A 22,144-nucleotide genomic window follows, 5' to 3' on the forward strand; every position below is an offset into this window, starting at 1 on the left:
ACTCCACCAGTTTGTCGCGAGGCAGCAGCAGCGCTCCGGCTACGTTGCTTCGGCATTACAGGTAGGGGAAGAGCTCACTCCTCATTACCAATTGAAAATCCAGCGATTAAGCAAGCAAAATCTCTGGGCATCTTACTCAGCGAGACAAGCTTGCGGCCATCTTGGATCCTCACCGACATTTTTCTTAGGATTAAATTAATTTCTAGAAAGCTTGTTAATTAAATTTTAATGTTATTATATCTAACCATTATTCCAGTGCAGTAGGTGAGATATTCTATACAACAGGGTTATTTCCCCATACTCGCATGGACTACAGAAGGAATCCACTTCGGATTTTTCACTCTGCCTCCAGTGTACTTCACAGCTCAGTATAGTGCCCTCTTGCAGTCTTTCCTTCTGCATGCATGGCTGCAGCTGTGTGTGTTCTTCTCTCATTTATGTTGTTTTAATTCGATATAGTTTGTCCCCTTTGTGTAAATTTTCACTTTCAAGGTGATTTGGAGGCTCTGCCTGCTTGTGAATTCACAGACTTCGGTCTTTAGCTGACAGGCTGATCCCTTTCTGGGTACCTGTTAGCCAGTCTGCATAGGATTCTTTGGAGCTCAGGGCTGTCCCTGAAGTTGGCTCGCCATCCATTAAGCAGAGGGTGAGCGCAGATTTACGCTCTTAGGGGGCTCAGCAGTGTCCCGCAGCATGCTGGCTGTGTTATTGCACCTCTGCCCATCCTGGTGCATATCCGGTGGTCTGGAGAGACAGAGCATAGTCAGACAGGGGAGTCTGACCAGCTGCCCAAAGATCAGCTTTGAGAAAGCATTCCCAGCATTGTGGCAGTGAATTCTGAATCAGCTACTGAGCATAGCTGGAAGCAGGTGCAGCCCGGTGTCTCTGGTAACAGTGAGTACAACAGAGCTGACAGGCTCTCACAGTGATTTTCAAAAGTTAATTTTGAGGGGATTTGGTTTACTGTGGTTTTAAATGTTTCCAAAACCCTAAAATTGCCATTTTTTATTTTCAGGAAATGTGTTTTTTAGTGTGTTTTTGGTGGGAATTTGATGCTGGCAGCCATCTTGGAGGCGATGGCATCAAGAAAAACACGAGGGTCAAATCTAAGAGAAAAGCATCTTGAAGAGGCTGAAAGGGAGCTCTGGCAAGGCCCGACAGCACCAAGTTAAGGTCCCAAGACAGGAAACAATTCTTAACGGGCGGCCAGACCCAAAGAGCCCCCTTCAAGAAACAAGCAACATCAGGATTCAACGCCAAAGAGAATCTATTGGCCCGGGATCTAAAACAGGGACAGTCCGGCCACCTGAACCCACAGAGAAACCACAGTAAGGCCATTATCCAAACCAACCTGAAGAAACACGAGAATACATGAGACCGGAGCCGAAAAAGGATCAACATTGTCTTGGGCACACCAGTGCTGGAAAGACTGCCACGCCTTAGTGTAGGCCGACACCATGAACGACTTCTTAGACCTGAGAAGCGTATCAACTACCGGATCTGAATATTCTTTATATTCTAGGGCAGTGTGCTCAAGAGCCATGCCATAAGCACAAAGTGACCCGGATCTGATGTGGAGAGGAAGGTTGCAGGGGTGCTTTTTGTGGGGTACTTATGTTTAGCCCTCGGGCGTGGTGCTGCAGTGACTCCAGCTCTCCGTGCACCCCAAAGTGCCTGGGCCTTCTTACCTTCATATACATGATTGTTGGGACATTCTGTACAATGTTCATCATGTGGCCTGGAACATATGGCAACGGTCTGCTTGCTGGGAAGACTAGGGGAATGGTCATCATGGCCCAGGTGGTTTGTGAGCTGGGCTAAGCCTGAGGCCTGAGGTTGCATGGTGGCCTTTGTGTGGAGCATTTACATTGTTGGTGGTAAGTGGAGATGGATGTTGGGGACAAGCAGGTGTGGTTTAGAGTACTTTAGTGAGTTGCCCCCAAAATTGCTATGACTATGTAGGCATGGGGGGAAGAAGAGGTCTTCCATCTGTGGGGCCTCTCAAGTTAGCCAGGCACAAGTAGGGCAGGGAGAAGGGGGTCCACATGAGCTCCTCATGCCTTGTTTTGTGGATTGTGCTTTGCACGGTGGTAATGTTTTCCTTTAAGACATGAGCTGTTCTATATATCGGAGCCACACCCTGCCTGCACAAGAGTGTTGCTGTTATCCTGGGGGCACAGTTTCACACTAACCTGTGTAGGCTGTTGCGGATGGTTCTTTATACAAGAGAATATTTGCATATCACCTCCTGTTAAGAGTGTGCATTTGAAGTTAAACAGTAACATGGTGTGCTGCTCGCCAGTGCTTCAATAAAGGGCTTCTGTTTTCCCCATATGAATGCAGCTGAGATGTTCTTTAATTCTTAAATTGATTTTATGCTATGTTTGACCAGTATAAAATAAAGAACACAGATGTGATGCATATAACTTGATTTACAATCAGAATATTCACGCTCAAACAGGATTAATGATATTCTGTTGTTGGTTGGTTTCCCAAGCATGTTGACAATAAATACACTCTCCATAGCTATTGTGACCAGTAGGGGGCACTAACATCACCTACCCAGGTGTTCAAGCTCTCTGAAGTGCCATCTGCTGATTACATGAAGTAGAGGCTTCTCTTACTTCTAAACTTCCAGCTGTACCCTATTTTCTCAAACAGGCAACCAAACATTGAAGCCAATGGTTTAGAAAGCCAAACACTTCATTGTCAAACATAAAGCCAACCTTAACCTTCTATCCAACTTGTACTAGACAAAGCTTCTGAATATCTCTAACCCTTCTGAAATAAACATGTGGTTAATTCCTCCTTCCTTGAACAGTATTTCTACCACCTTTGGTTTCATGCCTTTGGAATATCTCATAGCGTTTCAATTACACATCAAGCCCTGTGGACCTTTCCAGGCTTCCACTGCCCCTGGGAACCTTTTCCCTTTTATAGGCTTTCACTGCTCCTCAAAACCTTTTACCTTTTCCAGGCTTCCACTGCCCCTGAGAACCTTTCCAGGCTTCCACTGCCCCCTCAGAACCTTTACCCCTTTCCAGGCTTCCTATGCCCCTGGGAATCTTTTTCCTGTTACAGGCTTTCCAGGCTTCAAATGAGGTACCTTTTTTTTTTTTCTCTCTCTCTCTCTCTCTGTTAGCCTTCCAAGAGCTGCAAGCCTTCCTACCTCTCTCTTCTGTCAGCAGATCAATTGGCTTAAACTGCATCTCTCTGACTGTTTGCATTGCTGCTAATGAGCACCAGCTGGAGAGGACTGCTGTTCACTCAGCCCCTCCCTAAGGCTGTCTCATCTCTGAACTGCAGAGCCCAGTACATTCTGGAACATGTAGTTCACCCAAACAAATCTCTATTTCACCTTTTTAAAGTGCTAAGGTGGGTTAATATTTCATTGTGCCAAATTATCTTTACTGTAGTGGCACGAAACATTGGCTTGCTTGTCACAGCTATGACGACTTGGAGGCAGTTGTGTGGCCACCACATGTCATGGCCTGGTCAACATTTTACCTTAATTTTTCCCTCTAGTGTAAACAACCTTGGAATTCGAGTAAAAGCAGGATAATAATGCAAGATGTTCCAATGTTTTCATGCAATATTTTTAATTGGCATAGCTTGATGTGAATAAAGGAGCATACATACCAAATCCTGTGAGTTTGCTGATGGAGAAGGAGGAAGGAAAAGTCAGTCCTTGAGTACTGAAGCTACTCTTTTGTAAGCATTTTTCAAAACCCCCAAAGGGTATCCCTGATTTTTAAACCAAGTAAGCATATCCTGAGCTTATACTACTACTACTTATTATTTTTATAGAGCTACTAGACCAGTGTATTGCAAATTGTGTGCCGCCCAGATTTCAGGTGTGCCACAAGACGCTGGAGAGGAAGAGAGGTGTCAGTGCCGGTTGAAAAATCAGATTGACGCAATGGTTCAAAAGGGATACTATATCTTATGCAAACTATATACCATTAGATCCTACTTTGATGCCGCTGCTTTCACAATTCTAGTTCAGACGCTACTTCTGAATATACTGGACAATTGTTTTGTTGTATAATTGACAAGTACTAAGAAAAATTTGACTAGATTGACCCTGGTTCAGAATACAGCAGTAAGAATGATTTATGGTCTGAGGAAGTATGACCACGTAAGCCCCTATTACTGTGAGCTGCATTGGCTTCCGGTCGAGACCCGGGTGATCTTTAAGTTAGGATGCTTATATTATAAAGTTGCTTTTGGTGTTGCTCCATTATATCTTGCCGACAGATTTGTTATTGTGGCACATAAGAATAGTAGAAAATCTCATGCCCTATTTACGTTCCATTCAGCTAAGGGCTGTAATAGTAAGAAACATCATGGGCATTGTCTTTCCTACCAAGCAGCTTACTATGACAAAGATTTCCCTCCATTATTAATTAGATCCGCCTATTATGAACATTTTAGAAAACTGTTGAAAACTTTTCTTTTTTCTAAATTTCTGATCAATTAGATTTCTGTATATTATATTATTCCTGTATTTTTTCATAGCATAATCTTTTGTTAACCACATTGAACTCATGGCTATGCGGACTAGAAATCTGCTATTATGTTATGTTATGTTATGGATGATTACCTCTTGCGGTGTGAGGCACATCCTGTAGGCAATCAGCCGGTGCCAGCACCTCTCCTTCTCTCCGCATGTCTTCCCTTCTGGCACCCCCTCCCCCTCCCACTGGCGGCTCAGGGCCCATCTGGAGGGCCTTCATGCATGCACAGATATCGATGTGATGACATCACATATGCATGTGACATCATCGCGTTAATGTCCACGCACTTCCGGATGCTAGTGTGCCACGGCTTGAGAAACTTTGCGATACTAGACATATGTAGCGCTATACATCAGAAAAGCTTACAGTCTAGTCAGGACAGACAAACTGGACAAGAAGGTGCATTTATACACATGGTCTTTTCAATTTTATGTTGTTTATGAACAACTTGAAACAGAAGGTGAACAAAGCCATGGCTTGTCCCTAAGTCTTTGGCCAGCTGTAGGTATGCTGACTGCCAAACAAATCCCTCTCCTTCAGCCAGGTAGACCAAACCTGTAGCTCCTTCTGCCTTTTGGCAATCCAAACCATCCTTGCAAAAATTCAGCACTGTACGTGTAGAATTCTGCATAAATGGGAAATTCTGTTCAAATTCTTCTTTACATGGTTACATAAAATTCCCTCAATACAGTGGCATAGCTACAGGTGGGCCTGGGCCCACCTACTTTGAGTTCAGCATATAAAACATATTATATCTTTCATTCATGATCATCCCTTATACATCTCGCTCCTTATGTTTACTGGATAGTCATTGTTTAGTTCTTCCAGGACCGAAATGTGCACACTATGAATCATTAAGAAATCATTCTTCTTTATCACCTTCTAAACCAGTGTTCTTCAACCACCGGTCCATGGACCAGTGCCGGTCCACAAAAATTTCCTGCCGGTCCACAGGGCCAGCACAGCACGTACATCAGGCCCAAAACAGTGTTCTTCAACTGCCGGTCCACGGTGTGATCGATGCGGCGTTATCTTCGAGCCAGCTCCCTCTTCCTAACTGTTTCAGTGCACAAAGCCATGGGCAGTGGCTGCTACGGGAATCCTGCGCCTGAACCAGAAGCCTTCTCCCTGACGTTGCAACGTCAGAGGGAAGGGCTTCCAGATGAGGCACAGGACGTGCAAGGTGCAATTAGTACTATTATGGGGGCGGGATCTGGGGGTGGAGATTGGGTAGAGATGGGCGGGTTCTGGCCCACAACTTAGCCCAGTGTTCTTCAACCGCCGGACCCCGGACCGATGCCGGTCCACAGAATAATTCTTTTATTTCTGCCGGTCCATAGGTATAAAAAGGTTGAAAAACACTGCTCTAAACTATAGAACAATCTCCCTCCTTGCATCTTATTTAGGCTAGCATTTAATTCCATGAATACTTGACTCTTTCCCTACTAGTTCACATTTTCTGATTTTGCCCCTGTTGGAGGGCGACATACTTGTGATGTTCTTTCTTGGATGATTGTTGCGAATGTTTATTCTTTCCTGTCAGTTATTATGGAGTTCCTTTCTTTTAATTATATTTTATGTACACCACTTTGATCTATCTGTTGGAAAAGGCGGTTAATCAAGAATAAATAAATCTTAAACCACTCAAAATTGTGACACCTTTGTTAAAACTGGCATGGATCCCCAAGCTCTACCAGCTGAAAAGGTCTTGCTCTGTCATCTGAGAACACTCCTGTACTCACTGCTGCCAATGGCCCTTTTTATGGGCCACTGCTGCACCAGCTCATCCTCCCCCCTCCTGCTCATGATCAGTTTTTGCGCATGCACAGAAGGGAGGAAGGGTGGCTTGGCAGCGGCCCATAGAAATTGCCATTGGCTGCAGTGAGTATATGGGTGTTCTGGGCTGGTGGAGTAGGACCTCTTCAGCTGGCGGGGCTTTGGGCTTCTTGCCAGCCATGTGTTTATTCAATTTGGGGTCACGGGGAGAGAAATAGTGTATGCCTATCCACTTTGGGCTCAGGCCCTCCCAAGTTGGCATGTCTGGCTACCCCAGTGTCCCAATAGTAAGACTTTTATTTATATACAGTACAAAATGACACATTTGGATATGTGTTTCAGTAAGTATGTATGCAGAATATCAAATGTGTTTAGCATAAGCTATCACTTAAAGTATTGTCTGTGATATTTTATTAGCCTGTGTCGTTTACCTTTTGCATTTTAAAAAAGAAAATTTTGTTATTTTTGTGTTTGTTTCTAATAATGGAATTTTCTTAATTTTGTCAAGACATATTACAGGCATTTTGGCAGACTTGCAAAAAATTCAGGATGATGACAGAAGTTCAAAAGAACAACTGCTTGGAAAGATTCATGTTGCTGAGACAGAAAATTCAAATATTGTGCAGGAAAATGAAAACTTAAAGGTAGAGTTATTTTTTTCTTCTTCTATTAATCCTTTCCCAGAAGGCACTCTTACATTGCTGAAGAATAACTGAAGTTAATGATCCAGTCTTTATTCAGCAATCCAGCAAGCAATAGCTATCAAGATAACTTTAATTGACTATTAAATGGAGGATAACATTTATCCAACAAATGTGGGGTGGAATCTTCAAATTTCAAGTTAAATCCAAAAACTAGCCAAAGAAACCTTTTGAATATCAAAACCTAACAGGACAGAACTATCTTGAGAATATAGTTAGGAGTAAATTTTATTTCTTTTCATATACACAGAAGTACGTTAGGTGATGTACCCATGCTTGCGAACCACTTCCTGGAAGGTGTCAGTCACATCTTTCAGCTCCTCCTCCTTCACCATGAAGAAGTTTCGAAGTTTAATAGTTTCTTGTTATACCATCCATTACTAGTATCTATTCTAGACGGTTTACAATTTAAATAAAGTAAAAGTTAAAAGGAAAAAATATAATTTAAAATATTTGAGAGGAGATGACAGACATGACGAACAGAAACATATAGGGAGAGAGGGAAGGGAAAAAAGTTACAATAAAATAAAGAAGAGAGAAGGAGGGGGGTGGTAAATACAATGGGGGAAGGGAGTCTCATCAAGCTTTTTCATCGAAAGGAGTTAACATTCACTGAATGCATCTTGAATTAGGAAGGTTTTGAGTTTGGACTTGAATAAAGATAGGGAAGATTCTTGTCTGAGTATAGTTGGCATTGTGTTCCATAGTGTTAGAGTTGTAACAGAGAATATTTATTTATGTGTAGTGTTGTAAAAGATTTTGCGAATAGAAGGGGTTGCAAGAAAGGCATTTCCAGTTTGTGGCCTTACCTTTTGTGTTGGCAATGGCACACACACCTTCACCAAGGTAATGGAGGTGGTTTATTTGTATTTACATACCACTCTTCACTACAACATCAGTACGGTTCACAAAAAAATTTTTAAAATGGAAAGAACTCCAATATTTAAAAAGGACAGGAAAAGAAGAAAGAAGAAAAAAAAGTTTAATAGTTGCTGCAGAACCAAATTCCCTAAAATTACAAATTACAAAAATTCAGATTAGGGAATAAAACATCAATAAAAACCTAAAATCTTTTTAAAAATTAAGAAAATGCCATTCCAAAAAAATAAGTCTTCAGTGAAGTTCTAAATTTAGAAGAAAGCTCACAACGTTCATTTGAAGAGAGTTCCACAAACTTGGAACAGAAGCAAAGAAAGCAGAATGAGTTGACGCTAGTCTAACCAGTTGAATTGAAGGTAAAACCAATTGATGAGAAGTTGATGGACGTAAATTACGAGTAGGTTTATATGGCAGAAGCAGTTTTGCCAAATAATCAGACTGACCATTATGTAATATTTTAAATGCTAACGTTAAAGCCTTTTGCATTAAGCAATATTTAATAGGAAGCCAGTGATACTCCTTAAAGAGAGGACAAACATGATCATATCTGTGAGCATTAATAAGAATTCTAATAGCAGCTCACCTCTGCAGGATGGGGATACAGGTACACCCATAACTAGATGATTAGCTGATCAGAGCCCCTTCGAGGGCAATCAGGCAGTGAGACAAGTGGTGGATCTACTTCATGATCTCGACTGGATAGTCAACTTCAAGAAGAGTCATCAAGAATCAACTCAGTGCCTGGAATATCTGGGAGTCCACTCCAACATTTTATTTATTTAGTTTTATATCCCGATCTCCCAAATGAGCCCAAAATGGGTTACAAGTTAACGTACATAGAATGATGAAAGACCACATCTTTCTTACCAAGCCTTGCAAACAGAAGCTCAGGAAGCAAATCACAGCAATGCTGAAGCCCACAGCCTGGCACTGTTCAGATGCTGAGTTCAATGGCGACCACCCTAGACATAGTTCTCTGGAAGAGAGCACATATGCACCTCCTCCAGGGCTCCCTGCAGGGTATTTCCCATAGCAACATTCCCTTTAGCTACAGATCCCTTGGACAGGGGAAATGAGAAACAGCTTATGCTGTTGCCTCCAAGGAGACTCCTTATTGAAGGGCATGCCTCTCCAAATCGACCTCATGGGTGACCCTAATGACTGATGCCAGCCTGTGCAGCTGGAAGGGGGGAGGGACTATTGTGGTGGCCACCAGGTACAGGACTAATGGACCCTCATGTAGAGAAAGTGGCCCATAAATTGTCTGGAACTGCAAACCATTCATCTAGCATTGAGGGCATTGGAGAGATCCCTGGAAGGAAAGACAGTCAAGATTGTTCTCCAACAATGCCACCGCAGTAGTTTACGTAAATAGATAGGGAGGCACCAGAAATGCTCCATTAACTTCTGGAAGCCTAAATATGTTTGAAGTGGGCGGAAGCTCACCTTTAGGCGCTCTCCGCCGTCTATCTGGCTGAAGTAGAAAACATACAGGCCGACTTTCTCAGTTGGCAGATTCTAGACCCCAAGAAGTGGTCTCTATCCCAAAGAGCGTTCAACCTCATTGTGCAGCACTGAGGAAGATTGGCGATAGACTTGATGGCTTTAGCCAAAAATGCAAAGGTGAATTGCTTCTTCGGTTGCAGAGATGTACCGGGAAGCACGGGGTTGGACATGCTGGTTCAGCCCTAGCTAAAAAAGAATCTTCTCTGTGTGTTTCTACCATGGCCAGATCATTTGCCGAATCACAAATCACTCAGGACTCGTAATCCTGGTCGCTCCAGACTGATCTTGCTAGCCTTGGTATGTGGATCAAGTGCATCTCCAATGAGAAAGTTGCCAGTTCTTCCAGGGCTTCTCAGACAGGGCTCTGTTTCCATGGAGAACCGAGAGCGCTTTGGTCTTATAGCATGCTTCTCTAAGGGTTATTCAGAGGTAGTCATTTTGATTCTTTTTTGAGCATAGAGACCATCAACGCTAAATTGGATAGCGTACCTTAGTAAAAGAGGGAGTAAATGTTTGACTACCCATATTCTGCATTTTTGCCCCAGATTTTCCATGATATGTTAGAACCTTGGATCCTTATTTTTTCATTATGCCATATTAGAGTTAGCAAAGAATCCGACCATTTGATTTGGGATATACGGTACAGTTCTCAATCCCAGTAGGCAGAGCAAAATTAGAACCCCATTGGAACTGGATCAAGTTCAAATTCAGTTCATTTCCCCAGCTCCTGTGAAGGATATCAGTACCATGTTACTTAGGGCCCCACCCTCATGACTAGGCAACTGCTCACTGTCCAACTAAATCAGTATCCAAAGGTGCCTGGCCTGGGGAACACTATAGTCCTCAAAACACTCTCTTGCAACATAGATTCAAAACTACTCTAGGGTAAATTCCAACCAGTTACCTTTTCTTTAAAGCTTGTCCAGTTCATCTGCTGTTTTAAACAACGCCTATAACAGCACCACATAAAGGCTTCCAGTGTACCTGCATTTCCAGGAGTCTCTCTGTAGCTGAATGTTTTCTGGGGCAAGTCTCTGTGGCTGAATCTCTCTCCTTCTAAAGCTGTCTCATTAAACACTCTCATCCCATTCCAGGTGAGATCAGTGAACATTTTGTTGAAATAAGAATGGGGTTAGCTTTTTCTTCTTTTGTGAAAGACATGATTACACTTAGATTTAGGCAGGAATTCCAAATGAAATTCATGGAAACTTGGGAAGTTGATTCCTCCATTTTCTTTTGAACATTTAAGTTTCTTCAGATTGTAAGAGTTTAATGGAATAGCAATAAAGGTTAAAACAAAATTTATATTAGAAATAGATTTGCCAATCAGTTAATTGTATGTGTTCTAATGCAGGCTTCAATTGGTGCTTTAGAAAACAAGAATGTTTCTATAGAAGATGAACTGTTAGACCTCCAAGACAAAACAAAGAAGCAGAAAAGCTTTGTTGAGCGATATGAAGCTCAGGTAACTGTGAAACTTTCAGTAGTAAAGAAAATCCTGAATAAATAAAAGATCCAATATTTAAAATGACTTACCATGTAGCAGTGGCCACAGTGATGGCAATTTTATAAGTGAATGCCTCCTTTTAGGTGCCCTACTGCTGCACAGTGACAGCCTGTTCTATAAAGGCATTTTGGTGCCCAGATACCATTATAGAATGCTAACGTAACCCAGCACATGTATGTGGCTGCAATTATATCAACCATAGACCTGGTATTCTGTAAGTTGCATGTGTAAATGCAGCCCTGCTCATGGGAATGTCGCGCTTGCATTATTGTGCTTTGATAACTCATGCTTGTAAGTGTACACTTAACCACAAAGATGACAGTATTTGGTACCTTCACCTGCTAAAGTGGTGCACAAGTGTAGGGACTCTAGAATAGAATTGCCTTTTACATGGATAAATCCTGTAGCTGTAAATTTTCAGTAGCACTGTATGGAAAGTGCTGCTGAAAAATTTCCTTTGGCCCACTCTGGGCAATATCAGTATAGACCCTGGGCAGAATGAGGGTAGAAGTGAGGACTTTTGGGCTAGCTCTACAGATAGTGGTGATATTCAGAGACTATCCATATAGCTAAGCAGTTTAAGATAGGATAGCAATTTTTTTTTTATCCTAACTTAAACCACATTATCCTCCAGTTCTAAGCGGGATACAAATTGTTAATACATGCACAATAAAGCTACACACAAGACAAAACATACAGAAAATCATCCAATAATTGCATACTACTCCGTAACAGGGGAGAACAAATGCTGTTGGAGAGAAAGTCCTGCCAAATAACTCTGGACACACTTTGCAAGGGAACAAATGTTTATTATCACATTGGCCCTGCCTGTTTCCCTCACAGGCACAGGGAAGTTATACTTTTAACCAACAGAAAATAGAACTAAGGTTCCAAGTCACAGGAACAAAAGCAGGTTTCATTTGGTTAGCAGCTGCCACACCCCAAACCGACAGTTAGCAGTCTTATCTCTCAACATGCGGTGATACACAACAAGTCGCATTATAGGTAGAAATTGACAGTAAAATTAAGCCAGCTAAAAGCTGTGTTTTTAATGGTGCCAGGAGTTTCAAGACTGAAAGCTGCAGCTGTAACTTAAAGAGGTTGTGATGCAGACTCTGAACTATTCCTCTTTCCCACCCCAATCAAAGTCCCAACCACCCCCAATCAAGCCCCCCCACACACCAATGAAGCCCTCAACTTCCATTAATCCCCCATGTCTAGTGGTCCCTAGGGAGGAGTGATCCTGGCACCATCTGTTAAAGTGGTACCCCCAAGTGGTAGTAACACAGGATAACCATTAGGGTGCTGTTTTGATAGATAGTGCTGGGAAGGCAGGAACGACTGGGGTCACTCCTGAAAAGGCTTAGGTCCCAATTCCTGCCCCATACTTCCTCTGTCTCTGTCATTTGGAAGTCAGGTACCTGGCGACATATCTTAAAGACCAGAAATCATCTTCCAAAACATGTCCAAATTTTATTATGAGCTTCACATCTCTTTTATATTATTCTACATGAATCAGTGTTGTCAGCATGTGACGTAAACACAAACCATATATGGACACAGGTCACATGAAACTTTAAAGACATCAGCATTTTTTCAATCTGGAGATTGGAGTCCACAGAGGGTGCTGTGGTCAGCAGAGCTTTTTTCTTATCTAAAGCTGTTTGTAAATATGGCTTGTCCTTGTACTCTCTCTTCAGAGAAGGAAAGACAAACAGGGCCTGGCTTTACAGCTTTAAACAACATATGCCTAAGGAAAATTACCAAGGTTCATGATACGTGTCCCTTCAACTCCTATGCAGGGACTACTAGACAACCAGGGCAAACAGTTAAGAGCATGGGATGAGGTGGGGGAAATTATGGAGGTAGGGCGTTTGATCAAGGGAGGTAGGGATGTGTTTGCAAGGGAGAAAAGCTTAGACAGCCCTCAGTCTCTATCAGAGCATCAGGTTGAAGCTTTGTGGCTCAAAGCTCCTGGGTTGCTGGAATAATGTTGCAACATTATTCTTTTAAAATTGCTGAATCTGGTGGTAAATCAAGGTGCAATAAAAGACCACATTGAGAACTGCCCCTCTTAATCCAAAGAAAGACTAAACGAGAGTCTGCCATCATTTTCTGTGTATCTGGTATGTATGACTGGCAGCATAGTTAAATATTAAAGTGAAAAAGGCTGTTAAAGCTGAAAGACTGTCTTTCAAAAAATGAAAAGTAGATCCAGGTGGAAATAGAAAAAATCATAATCACTTGAAGTTTGGTTTAATGCTTTAATAAAGCAGACCAAAAGACAATTTGAAAAGAATCCTTTCCATAGAGATAAAAGTCCATTTAAAAAAACAGGAAGCTGGGACTTTTTTACATTTTGAATGCCTAGTATGATTGGATCTTTTCTTTCCTATAAAAAAATTGGTGTTTCATTCTTTTAATAATATGTTTTTTATTGTAAGCCGTTATGGTCTTGTTTAAGCAATGGCGGGGGTATCGAGAATTGTAATAAACATAAACATGATCTGGAAAGAAAACAGATGAAGTGATTAAAGTTGCATACTAGTATAGCAAAAAGTTGTTCCAAATTCTTAGATCATGAGCAGATTGGAAGAAACTGGAGGAGACCCTTACAAGAGAGCTGAGTGTCTATGGCAGAGAGATTTAATGTGGCCAAGTGTATAATTTGGGCTTCTGGTTTTAGGTTTTAACCATTAAATACAAATAGAATACCCTCAGTGCAAAGAAAGTAAAATAGAAGTTTGTTTCTTAGACAGATCAGGGAATCAAACTCTTCCTTTACTGCATTTTGAATTGTATTCTTTATACAGAAAAATGTACAATGGCATGAAGAATTCTGCAAGACACTGTAGTTCTGTGAACATATGGATCACATATAAAATGACATTTCTGTACTGCTCAGGTTAAGGAAATGTGAATTATAAAACACTTTGAGGTCCTTTTACTAAACTGCGGTAAGTGCTAGCATGTGCTTACCACATGTTAAAAAGGCTTGCCACAGAACATATGTTGGTGTCCCATGGTAAATCTGCCAATTTGTGCACACATACCACACACTAAACAATATTTTTTATTTTCTGGAAGGGGGCATGTTTTAAGAGTAGAGAGTGGGTGTGGTAGCGCTAGTCAGTGGGGCCTGGATGCTCTATACGGCGCCGATATCGGTGGCCATCAATCATGTGACAGCACCGTGTAGAGAATCGCTCCTCTGGGAAAGATAGGCATTGGAAATGTAGGCCAGGGTTTTCCAGGCTTACATTTCCGGTGCCTATCTTTGTCGTGAATCGCACCTACATAGGTGCTTTATAGCGCCTAATGTCACTTCCGGCACCCATAGTGGTGTTAGACTCTGGTAGGTGCCTCCAGAGGCGCAATTCTTGCACCTTTTCTTTAGGCACCAGTAGGCACTTTAAATTTAAAGTTCTTTGCTGTTTCAAATGACATTTCCCTATTAACTTACTGGCACCTAAATTAAGGTACTGTTTGTAGAATTTTCCCCTCAGTGTGTGAGGCATTGCTGCACACTAATTGATTAGCACTGGATTAGGGCTCCTTTTATTAAGCCGCGCTAGCGGGGTTAACGCGTGCAACTTTTCATCACGCGCTAACCCCCGCGCTGGCCTAAAAACTACCGCCTGCTCAAGAGGAGGCAGTAGCGGCTAGCGCAGCCGGCAGTTTAGCGCACAGTATTACACACGTTAAACCGCTAGCGCGCCTTTGTAAAAGGAGCCCTTAATTCAAGAACCCTTACTACTTGCAAAATAGGTGGAATTGGGGCTCATACAGTAATTTTTTTAATCACTGTATTCTAAAGGCAAAATTAGTGTATGGCCATTAATTTGGAAAATGGGGAAAATCAGCAATTTGCTGACCACGGCAAAAGTGGTCCTAGCACTTGGGAAAGACCACGGTAACGGACATGCTAAGGCTACTTCTTCAGCGGCTTTAGTAAAAGGGCCCCTTTATTAGGTCATGAATATTAGCTTTTTGTTGGTTGCATTATGAGAATCTTGTAGGACTTTGGAGAAGAGTTCCCATGGAAATACTGCTGCCTTGAGATGCATATATTCTGCTAGATTTCAGATTGACTTAGTACTTTTTATCTGCAGGTTTATAAAATTCAGGCAGAAGTTATGGAAATAAGAAACAGACTGGAAAAGTCCTTAAATGAAAAAAAATTAATAAATGAACAAAAAAATTTGGAAATTGAAAAGGTAATTGTATTTTTTTTTTTAATCATAAAAGCACTATGTGGTTCTAAAGTAATCTTGAACTTATCTTTATTAAGGCTTTCTTCTCTACAGGAATAATTTTTAAATCATGCAGGTAACCTGTAAGCTAAAGTTTCAAAGGAAAGAGAGAAAAAGTGTGTTGTGTGATCAGTAGAGAGTGTTTATTGTTAGCAAACTGCTGCAAAGTATAAAGCAGGGGTGCCCACACTTTTTGGGCTTGTGAGCTACTTTTAAAATAACCAAGTCAAAATGATCTACAAACAATAAAATTTTTAAAAACACAAAGCACACTGTACGCAGAGAAAATGTTAATTCTCATTTATATTCCGGGGTGGGGAGGGGGGAAGGGGTTCAAAGAGGTCAAGGCAGATGACTTTATGCAATGTCACCTCAGTAACAACTCCCTCCCTTTTTACTAAACCACGATAGCGATTTTTAGCGCAGGGAGCTGTGCTGAATAGCCTGCGCTGTTCTCGATGCTCATAGGCTCCCTGCGCTAAAAACTGCTATTGTGGTTTAGTAAAAGGGGGCCATAGTGCAAAATATAGACAGCAGATATAAATTCTCAAAACAGACACATTTTGATAACTAAATTGAAAATAAAATTATTTTTCCTACCTTTGTTTTCTGGTGATTTCATGAGTGTCTGGTTGCACTTTCTTCTTCTGACTGTGCATCCAATATTTCTTCTCTTCTTCCAGCCTATGCTTCCTCTCCTCCAGATCTCATTCCCTCCCCCAACTTTTTCTTCCTCTCTCCCTGCCCCCTCCCCTTTCTTTCTCCCTGCCCCTTTCTTTCTTTCTGTCTCCTTTTCTTTCTCCATGCCCCCTTTCTTTCTGTCTCCCTGTCCCCTCTTGCTTTCTTTCTGTTTCCCTGCCTGCCCCCTTTCTTTCTTTCTCATAAGAATAGCCTTACTGGGTCAGACCAATGGTCCATCAAGGGCAGGAGCCCGTTCTCATGGTGGCCAATCCAGATCACTAGTACCTGGCCAAAACCCAAGGAGTAGCAATATTCCATGCTACCGATAAAGGGCAAGCAGTGGCTTCCCCCATGTCTTTCTCAATAACACACTATTATCATTATTAGCAAATGCCTATGCTACAAGCTATGAGGCATCCAGCACTATTTCATAATGTCTTTCCTGCTGCAATTGCACCTAGCTTGAAGGGCAGTCATTATGCCTAATAAGAGCAGGTATAAATGTTCTCACATGAAGTGTGCAAGTATACATGTGAATTAGTACATTTTCTAATCAACCCATTATGCTCTGCCCACATCTTGCCCATAGCAATTGTCTAGTAAAATTATGTGCATTCATGTCATCACATGTACTTTTATGCCCGCTGCCAATTTTATAAAAGCTTTTTTATGCGCATTTATCAACACATATATACTAGAATAACTTTATAAAATGACTCCCAAAGAGGGCAATTCTGTAACTGGGAATCTAATATTCTATAAAGGAAAGTAGGTGTCTATTCTTTTCTATAGCATACTAGAATAGCAGATGAGATGCATGCAAATAACTTAGTTGCAAGCACTTACGCTCACCAAAGAGTTGTCGTAAGTGTGTCCTCCTTAGCTCCAGTCACACATACACATCCACCCTAAACGGTATGCTGTCGAAGATATGTGCATATTGATAGAATAGTGTGTAGACATACATTTGTCATATAAATGCGCATGTTCACACATACTCTTATATGCCATTATTCTAATGAAGTACACATGTATTTGGCTCCTAAATGTGCGTTCTTTCTAGAATTACCCCTAAAGGGGAAGTTCTGCAGCTGGGCGCCACCATTTAAGTGCCCTGAGGATGCACAGTTGGAGCCTATTCTACAATGGCACAGTATAACCTGGTATTGGCACACCTTACATATTATGTGCCATGTAATGGCGGCACTCATGTTCTCCAAGGCAAAGGAAATTCAAAACCCAAATGTCAGCAGGAAAGGTCAAGGCCACAGTGTTTTGGAATCAGGAAGGTGTTTTAATGCAAGTAAATTAATGCACAATACTACTTTAACTTGCTGTGCCGATTAAAGGAGGCATTGAAAGAAAAAAAGAGAAGGAAGTTTTGGAAAGGAGTTCTTTTTTTGCAAGACAGTGCAGCTGCTCACAAGGCTGGCAAATGATGAATGTTTTGAGGCAGTTGGGGTTTCAGTCCAATTCTTTATATGTGAGGTTGCAAACCATTGGACCCCTGAGGAAGGCGTGTTCGCCGAAACACGGACCGTGTAGGGTCCGGTTGGATTTTTATCACAGTATTTTTTATCATTGTACTTTTTAAATTGAATTTTCATGGGTTTATATGTCAGTGTTTAACAAATTATCTCCAGAACATCTGTATCCACAGTTTTTGTTTTTGTTTTCATCGGTGGATTGCTTTCACTGTGGATCATTGGCTCTCCCTATTTTTCTTTGTTTCAATGCATAGGCCATCCACTCTGCTCACCAGATCTTGCTCCATCTGACTATTCTCTGTTTCCAAACCTTAAAAAGAGTTTGAAAGAGTGACAATTTTTGAGTGATTCGGAGGTGATTGCAGCAGCGGAGCAGTATTTCAGTGACCAGATATTGGAGTTATTTTTTTGGGAAGGGTTACAGAAACTTCAGAGACGATGTGCCAAATGTGATGAATTTAGGGATGAATATGTGGGATAACGTGCAAGTTTCATGGCTCCATGTCATTCCCTTCTTGGTTGGGCTGAAGAACTTTTCAGTAACCCCTCATAAGCCATAGACCTGGTTTAGGTGCAGGTGCCTAAATGTTACAAAGACATGCATAACTTAGTGTTCTGTAAGTTATGTAAATCTCTTCATAAAGGTGGTTAATAAAGCCCAATAAAAAAAATAGTGCTTAATGGGAGCCCTATCTGTGTCCCACTCCACACTGTAAATAGCACCTATGCATTTAGGGGCTAAGTAAGTTAGGTGTACCTTTACAGAATAGCATATAGACATCCTGCTGGAACTTTTATGGGTTAAATGTACGCTTATTTGCATTATGTGCTAATATTCTAGTAATTTATGCATGTGCCTAGATAATGCAGTATAATTGCCCTTTATGTGCTTAACACATTTTAGTAAAAAGGCCCTTATATAATTAAATCCTTTTTGCACTTTTATTTCTCTTTTCTGTGATATGATGTTTATTGTATAATGTTATTGCAATGAGTAAGGTCATTGGCTGGACATAGGAGATCTTGGGGGAGCACAAAAGCCATTGAACTTGGGGTTTCTCCATTACTGTTCACTTATAAGAATACCCTTCTGAGAGGTCCTACCCTGCATTTTCCTTACCTGTACAGCCTGATGCATTCTTTGTCTAGTAGAAGAATTTGAATCCTCCTAAAACCACTGCTTATCCCAGGACAAGCAGGCATGATATTCTCACATGTGGGTGACGTCATCTACGGAGCCCCAGCGCGGACAGCTTTTCAAGCAAACTTGATTGAAATTTCAAGTTTGCTATGCTGCACCACGCATGTGCATGCCTTCTTGCCCACTAGAGGGCGCATCCCCACCTCGTGGTCCTCAGTTCAGTTTTTTCCGCGGAGCCAGAAGCCCTGTGGAAATTGTGCTCTCTCTTTTTTGCCTTCTGACACCGCGTCTGAGTCGTTTTTCTCGGTCGCTGTGCTTGCTTTATTTTTTTATTCGTTCGTGTGTTCGATTATCGTCAAAAAAAAAAAAAGATTTTTCGTTCGGCTCCGGGGGCTCCCAGCAGCCGCGGGACCTCGTTCGTTCCCGGCCGTTTTTTGTGTCCATGTCCCGTCCCTTGACAGGCTTTAAAAAGTGCATCCGGTGCAATCGACTCCTTTCGATCACCGATCCCCACCGGTGGTGCTTACTTTGTCTGGGTCCTGAGCACCCGACCGACTCCTGCACTCGGTGCTCGACCTTTCAGCAAAGGGCCCTCCGCCGCCGTCGCGCTCGTATGGCGGAGCTCTTTGCTGTGGACCCGGTGGCGGAGACGGCCTCGACGTCGGCCTTGGCTTCGGCCCCGGCCTTGACCTCGGCCTCGACTCCCTCGGCCTCGCCCCGACAGCCCGCTTCGTCGAAGCCTGTGTCCTCGACCCCGAAGTCGACGACGGGTAAGTCCTCACTTCCTGCTTCTCTTCTAGCCTCGAAGAAGCCATCCTCGGGCTCATCGACGGGGGGGGTGGGTCGTCCTCGGCCCCGCCCCGAGCGTCGAAGTCGGGTGCCCCGCGGGAATACTCGAGACCGAGGTCGCCCTCGAGGGAGCACCCGCCGGTCCCGGATCTGCCGACTATGATGGGGATCCCCGCCTTTCAGGACTTGCTCCGTGCGCTCATTACCTCGGAGCTGTCCGGTGCCCTCGCGCACCTCCAACCGCCTTCGGCTGCCCCGGCGTTGGTGGCCTCGGTCTCGGTACCCTCGACTTCGGCCACCGGGGGGGCTTCGGCATCGACCCCGACCTTGCCCTCGACCGCGGTTGACCAGCCTGAGCAGAGCGTGCGGCCTCGGACCAAGGTGCGGAGGGTTCGGAGGATCTCTTCCTCTTTGTCCTCGTCGAGGTCCTCCCGGGGCTCCTCGCCCTCGGGTCGGCCTCGGGCGAAGCGTCGGTCGAGGAAGCCCAAGCATCAACGGGCCTCTCCTCGACGATGTGGTCGCTCCTCGCCGACCGGGGCAGAGACCCTGCGGGTCTCCGAGCTCCCCCTCGATAATCCGAGGCTTTTCCGTTCCTCTGAGGTTGAGTGCTCGAGGGACTCATCGCCGAGACGGAAGGGGCGTGCCTCGGTCCCCCATACCCCGGGGACTTCCCGCAACGGTTCCTTGGGGCATGGGCAGTCCCCGACCCCGTCGAGGTCACTTGGTGCGGCTTCTTGGGGTTCGGGATCGGGCACGGGTAAGGAACCTCGTTACTCCCGTGAGGCTTCCCCTTCCTTCTTGGCGACGAGGGCGTCTCGTTCTCCCTCTCCGCCTTCGAAGCCCTCCTCCTTTTCAAGATTTGTGCTTGATATGGGGAGGGCTTTGGACCTGGATCTGGCGTCCGGTTCGCAATACACGAAGGAATTTTTGGAGGAGCAGGATTTGCCCTCTCCTCCCAGAGAGACTCCCCGGCTGCCTCTCAACAAGGTTCTACACCAGACCTTCCTGAGGAACTTGGACTCCCCTCTTACAGTCACAGCAGTTCCATCCAAGATGGAGTCTAAGTACCGCACAGTCCCTTGTAAGGGCTTCGATAAAGCACAGCTGTCTCACCAGTCGTTGCTGGTGGAGTCGGCGTTGAAGAAGTCCCAGCCTTCTAGGGTCTCTGCTGCGGTCCCCCCCGGGCGGGAGGGATGGACCCTGGACAAGTTTGGTCGTCGCCTCTATTCCAACTCCATGATGGCCGCCAGGGTCCTTAATTACGCATTCACATTCTCATCCTATTTAAGGCTGATGGTGAAGGCGTTGCCCAGGTATTATGGAGTCATGCCCGATTCCCATAAGGAGGATTTTGGCGCCTTTATGGCCAATTTGTCTCAGCTGCGTCTCTACCTTTTTCACGCAGTTTACGATGCGTTTGAGTTGGCCTCTCGCGTATCCGCCTTTGCGGTGGCGATGCGCCGTCTCGCATGGCTTCGTACCCTGGATATGGACCCGAACTTGCAAGAAAGTCTGGCCAATCTTCCATGTGTTGGCTCCGAGTTGTTCGATGAGTCCTTGGAGGCGGCGACCAAACGCTTGTCTGAACATGAACACTCTATCGCCTCATTGGTCCGTCCTAAACCCCGGGCCCCGCCGCAGAAGCCGTTTAGACCTCCTCCGCGGCGATACCCGCAGAAGTCGACTCCGGCTTTCTCAAGGCCGCCGCCCCGGCGTCCTCCTCAGCAGGGCAGAGCGTCCCAGCCAAAGCCTCAGGCGCAAGGGGCGTCGAAACCGGCTCCGATCTTTTGACGTGATGCGCGTTTGGGGGCGGGCCCCCTCCGCACTGTCACAGGACCCCCTCCCTATCGGGGGCCAATTGCAGGCCTTTCTTCCAGCCTGGGCCGAGATCACGTCGGATGCTTGGGTGCTCCGGATCATCTCCGAGGGTTACTCGCTAAATTTCTTAGCCATGCCGCCAGAACATCCGCTGGGAGCTTCCCTTGGCTGTCGAGTCCAGCTTCCTCTTCTCCTGTCGGAAGCCAGGTCCTTGTTGAACCTTCGGGCGGTGGAGCCGGTGCCCCCGGACCAAAGGGGACGGGGGTTTTACTCCCGGTACTTTTTGGTCCCGAAGAAGACAGGGGACTTACGCCCCATTCTGGACCTCCGGAGGCTCAACAAGTTCCTTGTCCGGGAGAAGTTCCGTATGTTATCCCTTCCAGTCCTGTACCCTCTGTTAGAATCGGGGGACTGGATGTGCTCCCTGGACCTGAAGGAAGCATATACTCATGTTCTGGTGCACCCCGCCTTCCGCAAGTTCCTCAGGTTCCAGGTGGGGGAGTTGCACCTCCAGTATCGGGTCCTCCCCTTTGGACTGGCTTCATCCCCTCGAGTCTTCACCAAGTGTATGGTGGTGGTCGCGGCAGCCCTGAGATCTCGGGGGCTGCAGGTGTTTCCCTACCTGGACGATTGGCTGATCAAGGCGTCCTCCAAGGAAGGGGTTATTTCAGCGACCCGACAGACTATCATCTTCCTTCAACGTCTGGGGTTCGAAGTGAACTTCCCCAAGTCTCAGTTGTGCCCGGCTCAATCCCTTCAGTTTATCGGGGCCGTGCTGGACACGGTTCACCTCCGTTCGTTCCTCCCCCGCCACGGTTGGAGGCCTTGCTTCGATTGAGTCGCCAGGTTGCGCTGCTGCCCTCAGTTTCGGCGCAGCGCCTGATGGTTCTGCTCGGCCACATGGCGTCAACGGTCCATGTCACTCCGTTCGCCCGTTTGCACCTGAGGATTCCTCAGTGGACCTTGGCCTCCCAGCAGGATAGGGACCCAGTTTCCTCCCCTATAACTGTGACTCCTTCCTTGAGACGCTCGCTCCGTTGGTGGACCAACTCTTTCAATCTTTCCGGGGGTTTGCTCTTTCTCGTTCCT

The 22,144-nt window shown here is 44.5% G+C and overlaps 1 protein-coding gene across 7 annotated transcripts in view; it reads left to right on the plus strand.

Annotated features, from left to right (window-relative positions):
* Window positions 1-22,144, plus strand: part of ODF2L (outer dense fiber of sperm tails 2 like) — a 142,474-nt gene that overhangs the window by 77,317 nt on the left and 43,013 nt on the right. For all 7 annotated transcript variants that reach the window (XM_033916903.1, XM_033916901.1, XM_033916902.1 and 4 more), the window contains 3 exons: window positions 6,802-6,937; window positions 10,734-10,844; window positions 14,999-15,103. In XM_033916903.1, coding sequence (XP_033772794.1) covers window positions 6,802-6,937; window positions 10,734-10,844; window positions 14,999-15,103 — 352 coding nt within the window. The remainder of the gene's footprint in view (window positions 1-6,801; window positions 6,938-10,733; window positions 10,845-14,998; window positions 15,104-22,144) is intronic.

This window comes from Geotrypetes seraphini, chromosome 12 (genome assembly GCF_902459505.1).
Source record: "Geotrypetes seraphini chromosome 12, aGeoSer1.1, whole genome shotgun sequence".
NCBI classification, from domain to species: Eukaryota; Metazoa; Chordata; class Amphibia; order Gymnophiona; family Dermophiidae; genus Geotrypetes; species Geotrypetes seraphini.